The sequence below is a fragment of the Cryptomeria japonica genome, chromosome 3 (assembly GCF_030272615.1).
Source record: "Cryptomeria japonica chromosome 3, Sugi_1.0, whole genome shotgun sequence".
Classification (NCBI taxonomy): domain Eukaryota; kingdom Viridiplantae; phylum Streptophyta; class Pinopsida; order Cupressales; family Cupressaceae; genus Cryptomeria; species Cryptomeria japonica.
Window position 1 is genome coordinate 476,048,807 of NC_081407.1, and position 19,670 is coordinate 476,068,476.

Genomic DNA, 19,670 nt, shown 5'->3' on the forward strand with positions numbered 1-19,670 from the left:
TCTTGTTGATGACCAGGAGATGGCTCATATGTTGAAATAGGAATTGCATTCTGAGGAGACTCATCCACAAGCAAATTAGGAGGAGAAAGAGGCGTCTCAATGTAAACTGGAGGAATGACCTCATGAGGTGAGTCTGAAACTGGAGACTTAGGAGCATCATCAGATTGTTGCCCCTCTTTTGGATTATCCAGATCAATCACCTGAACATGGAATCATGATTTTTCCTTCCCACAAACAGTTGTCTCCTCAAGAGGAAGCACTATTGCATGACTGAATCGTAACTTGATCCTTGTGCCTGAAGATGAAGCACCCTCCTTGTCATCAATCTGAATCTCAAACTTCCATCCAAGAGGCCCCATAGAATCATCTTCTTTACCAACCTTGATTTTGATAAGTCTAACAACATTACTTTTCAGCCATGACTTGGTGTTGGCCAAGATAGGCTGAAATCTGTCAAGGATGGAGATGCACTCCTTGTGTGACCATTGGATCAAAGGAAGTGGAGCTTCCTCAACCCTCCATGAAGTGTATTCAGGATCAAGTATATGTCCATCATCAATCATCCCTTGTGGGATATCCACCAAGTTCAAATCAACAATTTGCTCAACAGTGAGCTTACAGTAATCCATCTTGAGGACTTCAGCTTCTGTACGGAGATCTACCTAGATGTCTTCAATGCGATGAACATGCACAAAGGATTTCTTGATCTTCTCCTTCATACCCCTATAATCAAAATCAACTCTAGGTTTAAACCTTTTAAGCTTGATTTCTTGCAACTCAGTCTCCATGGCCTTAGCCTTCACATATGTGACAAGGGAGTACCAGCCAATTTTCAATGGGTTTGTGGTAGAGATCCCCATTCCAACCTTGTGCTTAGCAGACTGAAAAGTGTGAACAACCATGATCTGTCTTCCCAACTCCATAAGAATGATCTTATTAGTTGGGTATCTAGGAAGCATGTGTGGCTGACCATCATAGCATCCGATCTTTATATAGGTAAAGGTGGGAAACTGCAGAAACAAACATCCATACTCGTACACCTTGTCCCATGCCTCATCTAATACTCTCTTGTTCCTGAGATTTCTATCAAACTGACACATGAAATATCCAAAGAATGCATCTTGGACCCTTCTGAAATGCAGTCTGTTGGGTTTCAATAGTAACTGGTCATAATATTTCCAAGCTGGTATAAGTGAGCGATCACCCTTGGTAGAAAGACCTAGAAAGTGTCTAAGTGATGTTGCTAAATATACCAAATAAGAATTCATGAAGAAGGTCATGGTGGTAGGAACTACTGCAAGTTGTTCACACAAGGCATCGCTAATGACTTCCCCCCATGAAATGTGATGTGACTGTCGTATGAACATAATGAACTAATACATCCATGGCTCAAAGACATTGGAATGCTCAAGGCCCATCATCCTGCTGAGAAGAGTGATGGTGTCTCCTATCTCCCATTTGAAATCACAGCGGTACAACTTCGCCCACCTTGATAAGGAGGCTCGTGGCTCTTGGATCCACCTATTGATGTGTCACTTGCAATCTTTTTCCCTCTTCACGTAATATTCTGCTGCACTTTCTTTAGTGATTTCCATATAAACAAGTGTAGGAGGTATTCTGAAGACCTTCTTGATCATATCTGCATCAAGACGGATTATAGCTTCGCCATCATCATTTTTTATGACTCTTGATTCTTTGTCAAAATGATGGTCGCATGCAAGAACGAACTCAGGTTCTAGGGTTGCCACTGGGAAGGAAGATGCATGATGGATATGGTTGTCCAACGGCCGCTGCAAGTTATTATCCTGTGGATCTTCTACCCTGTTGACGAATTCTGCCATATCAATGTGCCCTATCTCTGTGTCTCTGATGTGATCCAAAGGAGAAGAAACCTGGGAAGGTGAAACCTCGTTCTGATATTTGTCATATTTGTATTTCATCTTCTTTGGAGTTGGAGATGCTGGCAAATTTGACCTTGATTGTGAACCTGGGATACTATGATGAAGACTTAAAAGAGTTAAGGCAACATCATAGTCAACTGCAAATGTCATTCTTCCTTCTCCAAATGGGTAAAACTTTGATCCTTGAATTTCATGATTTTGTGAGAGGAAGAGGGGAAATATGTAGAAATGGGAAAATCTTGACTTTGACCAATTTCGGATCTTGGGAGAATTTTCGCAAGTGTACAAGTTGGAAAGGACATACATGCAATCGGGGTTTTAAAACCCAAATACAAGTACACTTGTAAATTTGAAAATGGAGAAATGGACGAAAAATGAGATTTTGACTTGCAGAAAATGACGGAAATGGAAAGTACGAATATGGCAAACATGGATGGATAGAAATGGGAAAATCCAGGAAAGTCATTTTCATGAAAATGGGAAGAATTCTTCAACATGTAATCTGGTTTTCAAAACCCAAATTTGCAAGGGAGGGGTATTTCACACTTTTCGACTTGGGATTTCAACCAAAAATGGTTAAATTCCTTAACCGTAGGGGAAGAACAAGAATTTCCAGTGAACTTGTAATCAGGATTAAAAATCCTGAATACAAGTAAAGAGGGAAAATTCAGGGAAGAACAATACAATTCAAACAAGGGAAGAATTCTCTCACAAAAACCGATTTTTGCGGGAAGAACAATACATGCTAAAAATACAACTAAGAATGAAAATCAAGAGAGCAAGAAAATAACAAAATGAAGGAAAGAAAGGAAAGAAACCATACCTTTCTTGAAAATGCAAATGCTTCTCCAAAAATGCAACAATCCTTGGAAAGAAGAAGGAAAACTGATAAATAAACCCAAACCGCAATGCACAAACCCTTGCCACATTTTTGAAAAACGTCTTTTAGCAGAAAATCGTGGCACAAAATGCAAACTTGGAGGCACAAGAAGAGGTCAAATCTTCCTCAAATCCCAACGCCTTAGCATGGAAAGAAAAACCGATTCATCTTATCAAAGATTAATGGCATTAAACCCTTCCAATTTGCAACCAAAGGAGTCACATGGAGGAAAAACGTGGTATTCAATGCATCATTGATGGATCATTAAATAGCTTAAATCTTATCCCAAACTCCATGCCTAGGTAGGATAGTTTAAAATGATTTAGAAGAATGCAACTTCAATAAGTTCTAATCCCCCAAAATGTGGCATTTTGGAAACACATTTTTGCTTATTTGGGGCAAAAAACTAGTCAATGTAACCTCCATTTGGCATGAAAGATGTCCATGAATGCATGAAAATAGGGTAGAAACAAAAACGCCTTTCCTTCCTAGAAAATCTCCACAAAAAATTGCTTTGAATTCTTCAAAAACCATTTTTTTTGCAATTCAGGTTTTTGGAAGACAAGTGCAAGTTCGATTTTGCATAACAAGTGAAAATCGGGTTTTTTGGAGCAAATGACAAGTTCTAATTTTCACTTTTTCACTTGCCAAGCCAAAATCGGGTTTTTTGGAGCAAACTGCAAGTTTTATTTTTACTTTTTCACTTGCCAAGCCAAAATCGGGTTTTTTTAGACAAATGACAAGTTTTATTTTTACTTTTTCACTTGCCAAGCCAAAATCAGGTTTTTTTAGACAAATGACAAGTTTAAAATTGTCAAAAATGCACTTGCAAGGCAAAATCGGGTTTTTTGGAGAGGAATACAAGTTTTAATTACTTGTAAAAGGGAAATAAAATCCCTACAACAAGTTAGAAATACTTGCACATATGTAATGGGGATTTAAAATCCCTATTACATGCAAAAACCATTAAAGTAGGGGTTTTTTGACCAAACTGCAAGTTTACTTGTAATTGGGCGAAAAAATCCCTATTTTAACTAAACAAGACCAAAAAACAATAAAAAAGACAAAAACAAGAAAGGGAAATTTAAAACAAATTGCAAGTAACATTTTTTTAATAAAAGTGCACATGTAATAAGCTAAAAATTTCCCTACAACAACCAAAACAATGAATATCATTAAAACCTGCAGTTTGAAGAAAATTCTCCACCTGCAGTCAAGATTTTAAAACCCGAAATTGAAGGAAAGACATAGCAAACGAACCCAGAATTTGACAAAATTCAAAACACAGTTCAAGGATGGAATGAAGATTAAGCCAGTCCAAGGATTAGTCAAAATCTTGCCTCGAGAAGCATGCCATAGAGTAAAATTTTTATTTTTTCACAAAAATTTCATGTAGTGGTCCTTCATTTTTGGAAACAAAAATGAGGACAACAAAGGTAAGGTTGACTAGGCCATAATACAGATGATATGCCAAATTGTCAAAAACAAAAATCAACACAAAGAAAAATTCATACCGGATTTGACTAGATTACTACTAATGAGGTTATGTGCAATTTACCTCACAATGAAATAAAGTACCATGTCTCATTAAGCTTGTAGAGCATAGTGTACCCGTGAAAGAAGGCATGATTGGATCAAAAATCATACCACAAACTAGCATTGGCGCATAGTCTAATCATCATGATGCTTTAACCTTCTTTGCAAAAAAAATTGTCATGATGCAAAGAGTATGAATGTTGAATATGCTGAGAATAGTATTCTACCCTATGTGAGATGACCAAAGATTATGTTGTTTGAAGATCACCAAAAAAAGAAAAAAATTGCCCAAAAAATACACAATGAAGGTGCCCAATCATGAATGTGGAAAACAATTTTTTTTTTTTTAAATGCCAAAATATGTCAAATCAAATGTTGAAAAAGAACCCATAGTAGCCTTTTGATGTAGAGGGTTTGGGATGTTATACCACTTTCTTGATTTTTACTCAAAAAGGGTCTCCATTTGGTACCATCCAATAGACCAATGCCTTTAACCTTCTCAAGGTTTCTAGAGCCTTCCCTAGATCCTTCCCAAGGATCTCTTCAGTCAAGACAACTCACAACTGACAAGGAGTCTCCTACCCCTAAGGTTCCAACCCTTCAACCAATGACACCTAACAGCTCCAAACCCCAAGCAACAGGATCTTTACTCAAAAGGTGGAATCTAACCCATGTGAGTGTTTACATGTGTTATATGGTATTTTCACTAATCTTGGCCCCTTAGATGGGTTTTTACTAGCCCTTTGTATCTTTTCCTCTATTGGACCTAGGAAATAGGGCTACAAGCAATTAAACCTCCACTTGGACTTTTAGTGATTTTCTCACAACCTACCTAAACAACCCCCTAAATAAATTTTATATTTGAATACCCTTTTGGACCTTCTACAAGATTCCAAGCTTTTGTATCTAGGTTTTGAGTACAGATGGTCAAACCCTATTGAGCCTATTTAGCCTCTTCTAGCAAGTATTAGGGTTTAAGCTCTCAAAAGCTTCACCAGTCACAAAGGAATGAAAGGATAAAACTTGAAAAGGTTATTCACTTGTCCAATGGTCCTTCTCATGCCAAGTTTGACCATCCTTCAATCTCTTGTTCAAGGTTTCCACCCTCTTTTCCTACTGCACAGGCTTGCCACATGAGCGATGTCAAGCCTAGGGTATCATCTTAGGAAAGGAAAATGAAACTTCATGTCTCCAACACCACCAGGAACAAATAGTATACATGTCAAATTAACATCCTCCTAGGTTTAAAATTGATCCCATAGAGAGATGTTGATTTGTGTCACTATTTGCATCTAAACCTTGGTTTTGAGGGTTTTGTTAGGCTAGTGGGATTGAAAATTCAGTTTCTTCCAAACCCGAAGGCTTCAAGACCTCAAATAAACTCCAAACAGATGGTGAACCTTTGATACAACTTTCAAAATGTTTAATTCATACCCACCATTCACAGGAAATTATGCAAGAATAGAAAACTCAAGAAAAATGCAGGAAATCACAATAACTGTTTGCTTTGAAGACAAGAAATTCATTCAATATCATCTCTCTCCAGTAGGAATCATTCCTCTAGGATTATATCATGCCAAGGATCTCCTCCAAATACCTCCAATTCATGAAATCAACCAACTAACCATTGGGATAACCACATTTCAAAATCTTGCAAAAAAAGTTGCTTAAGACAATAATGCAACTTTGCAAATTTTGTCAACTTTCTACAATTCGGTCTTGCCTTCACACCAAAGGTCAAGAATGAATCTACCACATATTGCAGACCCCTAAACACCAAAAATGCATATAAAATTCCCATACAAGGCCTTTGACCAAGTTGACACACCTTGGGGCCTTAAGGCTTATTACACTGCCTAGGCCTAATCAATAGGCCTTCAAACACACACATTGTACATTCTACTCCTAACATAACCATGAATGAAAATGATGTAGACACATGTAAAAATTATGTAGACACATGTCCTAGTGCCCCTACACCATACTCCCATGGACAAGAAAACTCAAGTCCCTTAAGTTGCCAACCGGTTGATTGTAGTTCCATGCTTGAGAATATCACTTTCACTCATCCAAGTAGGTTCTAACTCAGGAAGCCCCTTCCATTTGACCAGATAGTCTTTGTACACACCTTTCCTTGTTTTTGTTATCACCTTGGAGTCAATAAAGCACTCCAATTCCAATGGCTTGCTAGGTGGCAGATCTTTCATCCATTCTACATCCTCTTCCTCAAGAGATGAATCAGGTGTTGCATCTGTCAAGGATCCTTTGAAGGCTATCAAATCACATACATTGAAGATGGGAGATATTCCCAAGTCTGCTGGAAGTTCAAATTCATATGCATTGTTTCCAAATTTATGAACCACCCAGAGGAAACCTATCTTCTTCATGAGCAATTTAGAGGGTTGGCCTTTAGGTAACCTTTCTTTCCTTAGGTAATCCATCACCAAATTCCCTACTTTGAACTGAACATATCTCCTCTTTACATCTGCTCTGATTTTATATTTATCAGCACTTTGTTGAAGTGAAGGCTTAACTTGTTCATGAATCTCCTTCATGGTGTTAGTAAAATCTTCTCCTTGGGCACTCCTTTTGTCCATGCCTCCAAGATCTCTGAGTTCAAGTATCCCCTTGGGGTGCAGGCCATACGCAACTTCAAATGGACTTCTCCTTGTGCTCCTATTGACTGAATCATTGTATGCATATTCAGCTTGTCCAATCAATAAATCCCAATTTTGTCCATGCTTCTTGGTAAGGCATCTAAGGAGATTGCCAAGGGATCTATTAACCACCTCAGTTTTCCCACCAGTCTGAGGGTGGTATGCTAATGAAAATGATAGATTGGTACCTAATTTCTTCCAGAGAGTCCTCCAAAAATGACCAACAAACTTGGAGTCTCTATCAGTGACAATATTGAGAGGTAATCCATGTATCCTTGCAACTTCTTTGAAAAACAAACTTGCAATATTGATGCATCATTTGTGCATTTACATGGCATAAAATGAGCCATCTTGCTAAACCTATCAACAATTACAAAGACACTATCCAACCCCCTAGGAGTCCTGGGCAATCCAAGTACAAATTCCATACTAAGGCTTTCCCAAGGCCTAGTAGGAATCGATAAAGGCTGATACAAACTAGCATTGGTTGAAACGCCTTTTGCCCTTTGACAAATAGGACAATGCTCCACAAATATTCTTACCTCTACCTGCATCTTGGGCCTAAGGACTGGAGAATCATGTTCAGATAACTGGAGGTCAAACTGAAGGAGATTCAAGCAAACACAATGAATGGCATAATCAGAGCAGTTGTACTTCACCATGGGAGTTTAACTCTGGTGCATATTGAATTCGCAAAATATCACTTTGGCGTGCAAAGACTATGGTTCGGTTTCATATCCAAGGTTCCTGCAGCCAAGCTCTCAATTATCTCCTTCATTTGACAATTATCCGCCTCTTCTTTTGGGCGTAACTTGAGTTGTCCATTGTAGTTGATCTTTTCTTTATAATAAGCTCTTCCTTCTTTCTGAGAGTTAGATAGAATGGAAAGGAATTGAGCAGAGTTTTGTTAAGCATTCTGAATTTTTCTCTTTTAGAATATGTAATCATTTTCAGGAAGAAATGAATAAGAATATGTTGTTCTGATCTATTAATAGTACTTTGTTGAGAGTTTGATATCACTCATCCAAGGGGGGCCACTTGGTGAGTGATCCTATGTTTATGATCATTGAAGTTAGTTTTTACTTAATTGCAATAGAAGTTCATGACTGGATTGTTCCTGCAGCCACTAGAAATAGATTCGTTGACTGTTCCTGCAGCCAAGACAAAACGGTGTGATTTTTGTTATTTTCATTAGATCATTTCAGCATTGTTTTGTGAAACTTCATGTAGCCTTTTATGATTTCCATTCCTGCCTTTCCTTTCTGCATAATGTTAGTCACTGCAGTAATGCAGAATAATCATTTAAGGAGCTTAGTGCATATATATTGTAGACCCATTTCAAGTTTTACGTTCCTGGATTGACAACTAAATGAACACTAGCCATGAAAATAGTAAACTCTACCATATGAATGCCCAAACTTCGGATTGAGATTTCAATTAGAGGTATTATTATTGTCATTATAGTTGGGGTAGACATTTTTGGCGCCACTGTCGGGGATGGTGTCAAGCTAAGAACTTTTTATGATTATTTTAGTTTTTAGTTAATTGTTTGAAATTTTATGAATCTGCATGCATAATAGAAGAAGAGATGCTAGAGGTAGATTTCTACCCACTCATACTACTCATGCAGAAGATAATTTTCCAGATATAAACCCTTTTGTTGAACTGTATCAAGTCCCACAAAATTTGAATCACCCTGAGTCTGAATTTCCAGAAGGTAGTCTTCAGTTTCTTTTTGGTCCACAAGAAGAAGAATTGCCTATTGTAATAACCCCCACAAGTCCAATGCAAGGGAACCCACCTCCTGTTGGAAATAATCCACCACCACCACCTGGTCCAACATTTGAGTTTCCCATCTCTGACTAGCATGATAATGCTAACCTCAAGAACATTCCAACATCTTCACTTCCTAAATTCTATGGGTTGGTGACAGAGGATCCGAATAAACTTCTGTTTAATTTTGATGTTCTCTATAGGAGTTTTGACTATACTACAAATACCCATAGACTCAAAAAATTCTCAGCCACTTTGAAGGAGTCATCCTTGAGATGGTTTATGAGATTGGGTAGTAGCACAATCAATACATGAGATGAGATGAAATGGTTGTTTCTTGTAAAATACAAAGATTATTGTAGAGGCACTGATCGTCATGGGGATGATATCTTTAGAATGACACAAACTGAAGGTGAGAGCCTTGAGGATTATATGGAAAGGTTTTTGTTTAGTGTCAAGAAGTCCAAGCATAGTACTCTGAATGAAGATTCCCTCAAATTGATATTCTTGAGGGGTATCAGTGATGAATGCACCGATTCCTTAGATCTCATGGGGGGAGGTGACATTACACAATCTACTTGGGCTGAAATAGGACAAATTTGCAAGAAGTATTCCAGATCTACTTCTAAGAAGAATAGGAGATTTAAGCCAGGGGCACCATCATCATCATCTGGAATTGGAGTTTCTAGATTGGAACTTAGCCATTTGTTAAAAGATTTCAAGGAGGACATTATAAACAATATGGCTACTCAGTTGGATACATTGGCAGCTAAGAAGAAGCATGAGGAAGCTTATGCATTTCTTGCAGAATTTTGTCCTCATTGTAAGCAGCGGAAGAAAGATTGTAGATGTAAGAAGGTTGCAAATGTTGAAGTACCAGATTTCAAACCAATTCAAGGTGAAGATGAACAAGTCTTCTATGTTTCTCAAAGAAGACCAAATTTTCAAAGACAAGGTATGCCACCTGATCCACTTTCCTTTTCTGGTTATAGTGGTAATTCTTATGCACTAAATAACCAATGGCAACCACAGTATTCTCAAAATTTTGGTAATTATCCACATTGGTATGGATCACAAGGCCAAGGACAACAATTTGTTAATCAAATCCCCTCGTGGCAGCAGCCACTGGGAAACTGGTATCCACCTCAGAGTGCAGGGAACCAGTTTCAAGGGAATTGGCAACCTACCTCTCAATGGAGGGGAAACCCATCATGGTCATCCCAATCTTCTGGATATCAGCCCCCTGCTCAGCAGCCATAACCTCCTATAGCAATAACACCACCTCCTAAGCCAACACAGTTGCCTACTCAACTGTTGCCTAATCCAAATATCAAATCTTAGCAACAACAACAATCTTATTCAGCTGATGCTAATCAATACCCAGCCTATTCTTTATCACTAGATGATATTCACCTTTGATCTGGCACAACTCTACCTAATCTCTCTCAACCAATTATTACTGAGGTACAAGAAGAACAACCAATCTTTGATCCTAAAGATGTAATACCTCAGAATCAAATATTACCACCATTTCCCCATAGACTGAAAGACAAAGAAGTTTCCACTGAACAACAACAAAGCTTTGATATTCTTGATCAACTGAAGCATATTTGTGTTAAAATTCTATTGTTGCAAGCAATAAAGGATGTCCCAATATATGGTAAGGCATTGAGACAAGCATGCCTAAAGAAACCTGGCAGAAAGAAAAAGGATCCACAAACAGTTCATGTTATGCGTCAATTAGCTGATATTATGTTAAGAAAAATTGTTATTCCAAAGTATTTTGATCCAGGTAGTCCTGTTGTGAGTATAGTCATTAATGGCAGTCAAATAAAAAATGTTTTAATTGATCTAGGGGCAGCCATTAATGTAATGACAAGGGAAGTAATGAAACATCTAGAGATAGATATTTTAAGGGCTACACCCGTAGTTCTCCAACTTGCTGATGGTTCTGCAGTAAGACCTGATGGTATCATAGAGGATATAGTAGTTATTCTAGATTCTTGGGAATATCCTGCAGACTTTATGATTTTATCTCCAAAAGCAACATTGGGGGGATATCCAGTCATTTTGGGAAGACCATGGCTTGCCACAACTAATGCATATATTGGGTATAGATCAGGAGACATGACTATTTCAGATGGCAATTCCACAAAAACATTAGCCTTGTATTCCCCTGCACAACCTCAGCTTGAGCAGCAGCAGGTTGTTTGGCCTACTTTGGGAGAGGAATCTGAAGAAATTGACTCTATTAATCACCTTATGATGATTAATTGAGTGCCACTCATGCAGCTATATGATGAAGAATCAATCCTTTATAAGGTCTTGATAAATGAATTAATAGAAGACCAAGAATTGTAGGAATTGGTTCTGAATATTGCAAGGTTGGACTCTCCTACAGCCACTGATATTTTGCATAACTTGTTGCTGCAGGAATTGTCTTATTCTCATATTTCTGATATAAATCAGATTGATCTTACTATCAAGATAGAGGTTGAATTGAATAAATATTTGAACATCAATAAGAATATAGAAGATACTCAAAAGGATAGCCTAGTGGACTTGCTAAAACTCCATAGAAATGCTTTTGCATGGGATTACAAGGATATGAATGGAATTGATCCAGCAGTTTGTACTCATTGCATTTATATAAAGGATGAGTGTTGCCCCCTCAGACAACCTCAAAGAAGAGTCAATCCTGCCTTGAAGGAGATAGTTAAAGAAGAATTGCAGAAATTGTTGAAAGCTGGGTTTATCTCTGACAGTCAATGGGTATCACCTTTGGTGATAGTTCCTAAAAAGGGAGGCAAATGGAGAGTATGTGTTGATTATAGAGCCTTAGACTTAGCCACAAGGAAGGATCATTTTCCACTACCATTTGTGGATCAGGTATTGGATTATCTTGCTAGTAAGAGATATTTTTCATTCCTGGATGGATTTAGTGGCTATAATTTGATACAAATAGCTCCTGAGGATCGGGAGAAAACAACATTTACTTGCCCATGGGGCACTTATGCATACTCTGTTCTTCCTTTTGGGTTGTGTAATGCTCCAGCCACTTTTCAAAGGGCAGTGATCAATATTTTTTCTGATATTTCTCAAGATTATGGAAATCTACATGGATGACTTTACAACTTATGGTTCTGAATTTGATCAAGCATTAGGTAATTTGAAGAAAGTTTTGCAGTGGTGTGAAGACTACAACTTGTCTCTAAACAGTGAGAAGTGTTTCATTAAGAAGGAATAGTCCTTGGTCATCATATATCTGTACAAGGTATACAAGTGGATCTAGCAAAGATTGAGGTTATTCAGCATATTAATGACCCTGTGAAGCAGAAAGATGTGAGAAGTTTTCTTGGCCATGTTGGATACTATAGAAGGTTTATCAAAGATTTCAGCAAAATTGCAAGTCCCTTATATACACTGCTTACTAAAGATGCAGAATTTAAATGGACCTCAGCATGCAATGAAGCTTTTTTAAAGCTTAAGCATGCTTTGACTCAAGCACCAGTTCTAAAAGGACCTAATTGGTCTCTACCATTCCAAATCCATACTGATGCATCTGATTATGCTATAGGAGCAGTGCTGGGACAAAAAGTTGACAAGTTGGAAAATGCAATATATTATATCAGCAAGAATTTGCAAGGACCTGAATTGAATTATACAGTTACTGAAAAGGAAATGCTAGCTATCATATATGCCCTTAACAATTTTAGACACTATATTATAGGGTATCCCATATTTGTGCATACATATCATACTGCAATTAGATATCTCATGAATAAGCCATCAATCACCGGTAGACTGGCTCACTGGTTATTATTGATGCAGGAATTTGATATCACAGTTGTTGATAAGCCAGGGAAGTCTAATGTTGTTGCACATTATCTTTCACGTCTTCAATTGCAGGAAGATTCTACAATGATAGATGACACTTTTCCAGATGAGCATTTGTTTCTCATATAGGCTCATACTCCTTGGTATGCTGATATTGCCAACTATTTAGCTGCAGCTAAGATGCCAATTTCTTTTTCTCCTAAGGAAAGAAGGTTGCTAGTCAAAAAAAGTTTTAACTTTTCATGGATTGCTAATTGTCTATTTTATAATGGACCTGATGAAGTCATGTGAAGATGTGTCAGAGAGGATGAAACATATGACATCTTGCATGCATGTCATGACAAGCCATGTCGAGGTCATTTTGCTGCCAAAAGGATAGCACTGAAAATACTCAATACCAGTTACTATTGGCCTATATTACACAAGGATGCAGCTTAGTACACAAGGAAATGTGACAGATGTCAGCGAATGGGTAGACCTACAAAATATGATGAGATGCCACTATATCCTCAAATATTTGTTACACCATTTGACAAGTGGGGATTAGATTTTGTTGGCCCCATTGATCCACCTTCTAATGGCAAATCTTATATCTTAGTGTGTACAGACTATGTGACAAAATGGGTAGAAGCTAGAGCTATGCAACATGCAAGAGATAATAAGGTGGTTGAGTTTCTCTATGAAGAAATATTTACAAGGTATGTAGTACCAAGGAAAATTGTCTCAGATCAGGGACCTCAATTTACATCAATATTGATAAAAGCTTTGGTCAATGAATACAATATAAGACACAAGAAATCTACTCCATATCATCCACAGTCTAATGGACAGGTAGAAGTTACCAATAGAGAGCTTGAGGCTATTCTTACCAAAATAGTGTCTATCCACAAGAAAGATTGGTCTCATCGACTTTCAGAGGCAATATGGGCATATAGAACAACATGGAAAACACCAATTGGATTCACACCTTTTGAGATGGTTTATGGCAAAATAGCAATGATGCCTATTGAATTTGAGCATAAAACCTTGAGAACAGCTCTACAGCTGAATATGACATTGTCTGAAGCACAGAAGGAATGCATTTAGTAGTTAAATGCTCTTGATGAATGGAGAAAGATAGTTGTTCAACAGACAGAATTGATTCAAAACCAAAGAGCTAGATGGCATGATAAATATATCAGAGAAAAGAAATTCAAAGTTGGTGACTAGGCACTCTTGTATGATTCCAGATATAAGGATGCTATGGGAAAACTCCAAAAAAGGTGGTAAGGTCCTTATGAGGTAGAAGAAGTTTTTTAGAATGGAGCAGTCCGGTTGTCCACAATAGATCCTGTTTGATTTAAACTCATAGTGAATGGACACCGACTACAACTTTATCACAAGCCAGCTACTAGAGAAGAGTTCCTACAGCAGTTTGCTCCCCAAAATGAAATACAAATTCCTATAGTAAATGGCAAGGTTCCTCTAGTAACCGCCAATGATTCGGTATCAATTCATGAGCTTCTTGTTGCACCTGAGCATGTTGATAAAGGTGATGTTCCTATAGCCTCTATAGTGAACTTATTCACCGTATCATAATAAAATATTTCCATGGGAATATTGTTCTCCGTACATAAAGTTCCATCCACTACATTCCATTCCACTTTCTTACTTGTCACTTCATTTCATTTCACCATCATTTTCGCCCAATTGCAAGTACATGTATATTGTACTTTATGTTAATTATGCATTTATTAGTTCATTATGATTTTTATCTTGTTTAAATTCGCTCCAAACCTGAAATCTCATCAGCCTGTGTGGACACGTGCTAGGTTAAGTTGGGGGGGGGGGGGTAATTTATGGTCCTTTTTCCAATAAGATTTATTATCAGTTTTTTGATATCCTGAATTGATTTTCTAACTGACATTACTTATGATGATTATTATTTCACGCAAGTGAATAATAAGGTCTGCCGCCAAAATTAAGATATGTAGATTTTAGTTTTCTGTGAACTATCAAACATTTTGGTGAAGTTGTGGAAGTATCAGAGTAAAAGATGGGTGGTGATCTAATTCGCCATGAACCAATGGTCCATGAAGGGTTGCTACAGGATGTTGTCTGTGTGCATTATTTTCAAAACCACGGCTGGCTAGATTATTTCTTGAAAATCAGGGATTTCAATGATGAAATAGCTGCAAAATTTATGCATCCCTTTGATGAAGGAGAAGCTATAGTTAAAGGGTTGAGGGTAATTGCTATGGAGCAGCGAATTGCAGAGGTCACAGGGTTACTGCAGGAAGGAGAACTCTTTCCAGAATCAAAGGATGCAAGGAGTGCAAGGGCAGAGTTCACAGTTTCTACTGACAGACCCTTAATGGTGGATAGACAAGGGACTAGAAGGGTTTCTTTGCTAGCACATTGGCCTCAGGTAGCTCTGTATATTATGAAATATATTACATGTGAAGGATGGTATTCAAATCTACATTCACCTCATTTCAAGTTACTTAGTCATCTGCGTCATGACCGACGAGTTAATGTCCCAAATTTCTTGTATCATCTCATTTCTATAAGTGCTAAGGAGATTAAAAAATATGGAAATTGTTTTGTTAGCCATCATGGACTGGTGAAGTTGCTTGTACAACGGTCCCTGAGAGATGTTTCACAAATGGAATGGGGTGTGTTTGGGGATATTCTGCAATTTAGGGTTGATGAAGCCCCTATTGCGAATAATCCGTCAGCTCAAGAAGAGATTGTTGCAGAAGATCTTTCTGATGAAGATGAGGGTTTGCTGGTTGCCGAAGGAGCCGCAGTTATTATGGAAGGAAATATTGAAGCGGAGTCAATTGAAGGACAACTCTCTACCTCTCTTCAAAGAGATTCACCTATTTTGCAAAGGGAAGGAAAAGAATTGGAAAAGGATGAATCAGATGAAGAATTTGTTATCTGGCCGTAGGAAGTGCATATTCCTCCTCCAGCCAAGAGGCATCGAACAAAAACAAAAACTCTTGCATCTGTTTCAAAAGTGTATGTAAGGAGAACAAGAAGGAGGACACAAAAGACTGAACCTGTGAGTAATCCATCAGAGGTTATTGCAGTAGAAACTTTGGAAGAAGAAGATGTTGCAGAGGAGGAAATGCAAGAAAACCCTATGGAAGAGGAAATGCAAGAAAACCCTGTGGAAGAGTAAATTCAAGAAAACCCTGCAGAGGAAGAAATCCAAGAAGAAATTCAGGAAGAAGTTGTAATGGATAAGCTAGCAAATATTTCTTCAGTGGCATTACAATGTGAAGAGTTTGTTGATGATGTTCTACAACAACCTAAAGAAAATGTGGGAGATATGTCAACTCAGAATGAGGAGTTTGTTGAAGAAATCCCACGGTCTAAGGTAGGACCTATTAGACCTTCTTCATCCCTAACTAGTTTATCAATTGCTTTAACATTTTTTAGGCAATGGGAAATAGAGAAGGATAGGTTGCAAGGGATAATTAATAAGCAGCAAAAAGATATTGAAAAGAAAGATAATAGAATTAAAGAATTGGAAGTTAAGGTAGAAGAGATTTATGGTATGGTTCCTGAGATAATACAGTGTAGGGCACCCCCAAGAATTTATGCAGTACATTTGAAAGAGCGATATCTGAATTTTAGACTAAACCACATTGTTAGGGACCTTAATCCATCCTTGGAAACACCTAAGGAATTCTATCATGCTTATCAAACCTCTCCACATGTTGTAAGGAATTTGTTATGTGAATTATATTTACATAACTATGTTGTACCCCAAGACAGAGAATGGAATCCTTTATTGTATATTGGGGATATCCATCTCAGAGCTCTAATGTCGTGGATCCAAAATAAGATGATTATAGGACCACAAGCCAGGGAGTTTGAAAAATTGGAACTTGACTGTCCATTGCCATTGAGGAGGGAATCAGAAGCACCCAGGGTTCTGTATTATGATTGGAAAAAGTTGCTAATAAGAGATGATGTTAGTAAGATAGTACTTCCAATGAGAGAGGAAGTCTATCAAGCGTATGAGCATTTAGTTCATACCCACAGGACAACTGCACTAGAGGGGCTAACTCAACGCTGGAATCATCTACCAGATCATTTAAAACTGGGAGAACCTTACTCATTATAGAATTTTCATGCAGCTATACAAAGAGCCTCCAGATACATACAGCTAGGCAGGGAGAAATCCAATAACTGGTTGCCATTAATCTTTCAGCCTCCGATCCTTATGTGGCCACTTTTGGCATGCCAACCAATAGAACAGAATTATGATGCAGTTGTAGAGGAAACAGCTAGATGGTCCAGGTTGTAGAAAGTGAAAGGATTTTATTGGAATTTTCCTTCCAAGGGAACCAGACTAGACACTGTTGGTGATTTCAAAGTTTCAGCAAAAATCAGAAATTTTCCTTTTGCTGCAGGCGCAACAAACCCTTAAAGTTGGGGGGCATGATAAGTCGATGCTTTGACATGTTTTTTTATCAATACTCTTAGGTTTTTGGTATCTTTTGGGTTGCGTTGTGATAGTAAAGTATTGTGAATTGACTATATGTAATCCATGTTTTAAAACTGAACTTAAGAAATCATGTTTGAACTTTGTCGGTTAATTCCTGCAGCCATGCCAATTTATTCCTGTAGCCAAATGATTTGTCCCTGTTATATGCGGATTATTTAGGATAATGTCATATGTGAGTTAATGAATGTGTTAATTAAGTAAGATATATATGCATGTCCTTGTATGTTGTTTTTGTTTTAGTGTAGATAATAATTGATGCTGTGATGTATGATTTTCTTTCACGCCTAAGGACTGGAGAATCACGTTCAGATAACTGGAGGTCAAACTGAAGGAGATTCAAGCAAGCGCAATGAATGGCATAATCGGAGCAGTTGTACTTCACCATGGGAGTTTAACTCTGGTGCATATTGAATTCGCAAGATATTGCTTTGGCGTGCAAAGACTGTGGTTCGGTTTCAGATCCACGGTTCCTGCAGCCAAGCTCTTAGTTATCTCCTTCATCTAACAATTATCCGCCTCTTCTTCTGGGCGTAACTTGATTTGTCCATTGTAGTTGATCTTTTCTTTATAATAAGCTCTTCCTTCTTTCTGAGAGTTAGACAGAATGGAAAGGAATTGAGCAGAGTTTTGTTAAGCATTCTGAATTTTTCTCTTTTAGAATATGTAATCATTTTCAGGAAGAAATGAATAAGAATATGTTGTTCTGATCTATTAATAGTACTTTGCTGAGAGTTTGATATCACTCATCCAAGGGGGCCCACTTGGTGAGTGGTTCTGTGTTTTGATAGTTCTGATACTTAATATAAGTACAGATCCAATAGCCAACAAGATGAGAGGGGGGGGGTGAATCATACAAACTTAATCATCAATGAAAACATCAAATTCAACCTCGGTAACATATATCAGTCATATAATCAAAAACTGTCAAACATGCAAATTCAAAAGCATATGAACAATATAAACCTCATAACACCAGATTTAACGTGGAAACCCAAATAGGGAAAAACCACTGTGGGATTTTGGACCCACTAAGAAATATACTCTTCTAGAGTATGCTCAGTTAAAAGCCAATCCTATTAAAGATTACAAAACACATTGCTAGATGTGACCCGGTTAAGGGATTTCCTTCAGATCTGTTAGGATCTTCACTTTGTTAGAAGTGACCTTGTCAAAGGATTTCAAACACTCAATCAGAATGTCACCTTGTTAGAGGATTTACATATAAGACTGTTAAGTCCACTCGGTTAAGAGATTTCCTGTCACTTTCACAAAATAACAATAATACAATCTATCTGCAACTTCACATCTAAATGCTAAAGCGGATTCTTATTTGTTCAATACAATCTAGACATAGAACTAATCTTGTCTATCTGTTGGGCATCAATACTTTGTTATTCTAACAGGTCTTCAAGCTTCTGTGCTTGGTAATCACTATGTAGCATCCTTGTGCATACACTTGCCCGCATACATTGTTTATCAACAATTCCTTATTTATAAACAATCTTCTAACCACTTAATCTCCTTGATCACATTTCCCATGATCAATCATAGCCATCAGATCTTCAATCTTGTCCAAGTTCATTGTATCTTTCGATCTGAAAATGTTTTACCCCGCCTCGGAACTTGCACATTCATCTTAGAACTTGTGTTAGGGTAATGCGGTTCAATCTGAGCTATAGATCTTCTTGTCAACTTTCCATTGCTTTAGATTCGTTAACAAAAAATTTCTACGGCTTGCCAATCATTGATCCGCTCCAGCTCATCAACATCTTTCATTAAATATCACATGTAAAAATTTAATGCATTTTGTTATAGCTCGGTTACAACTCGGTGAATACTAAACTTTACTCGGTAGACATTCTGTCTTCATTAACCGACTGCGATAACCTTAGGGTTTACTGACTAGGTTCCTTAGGGTTTACCAACTAGGTTCTTTGCTTGATAACATAGTATAGTATTGACCTTTACATTTTACAATATATGTATGATGTTAGAACAATCTAAAACATCAAGATCTCATCATTGTCTGACTCGGTAGAGTTTCCCATTGAATAACTTATCCCTTTATTCATCATATTCTTTCCTATGTCTTCACCGACTTCTTTATAATCTTCATATCATATTTCTTAAGATATGGCAACATCATACTGAATTAGAAAATCAATTTCTTGACATCAATGACAAAATAATAAGATCAAGACAGTAAAACATCTTTAATCAGTTATGTCCATAATCATCAATAACCTTCTCAATATCCTTGTAATATTGCCAACATGTTTATGATCATTGAAGTTAGTTTTTACTTAGTTGCAGTAGAAGTTCATGACTGGATTGTTCCTGCAACCACTGGAAATAGATCCGTTGATTGTTCCTGTAGCCAAGACAGAACGGTGTGATTTCTGTTATTTTCATTAGATCATTTCAACATTGTTTTGTGAAACTTTCATGTAGCCTTTTATGATTTCCATTCATGCCTTTCCTTTCTGCATAATGTTAGTCATTGTAGTAATGCAGAATAATCATTTAAGGAGCTTAGTGCATATATATTGCAGACCCATTTCAAGTTTTACGTTCCTGGATTGACA

General features: G+C 37.5%; 1 protein-coding gene across 1 annotated transcript in view; it reads right to left on the reverse strand.

Annotated features, from left to right (window-relative positions):
* Positions 1-19,670, reverse strand: part of LOC131029563 (uncharacterized) — a 43,897-nt gene that overhangs the window by 21,955 nt on the left and 2,272 nt on the right. Inside the window, exon 2 of the mRNA XM_057960073.2 lies at positions 6,446-7,000. Within this exon, the coding sequence (XP_057816056.2) occupies positions 6,446-7,000 (555 nt within the window). The remainder of the gene's footprint in view (positions 1-6,445; positions 7,001-19,670) is intronic.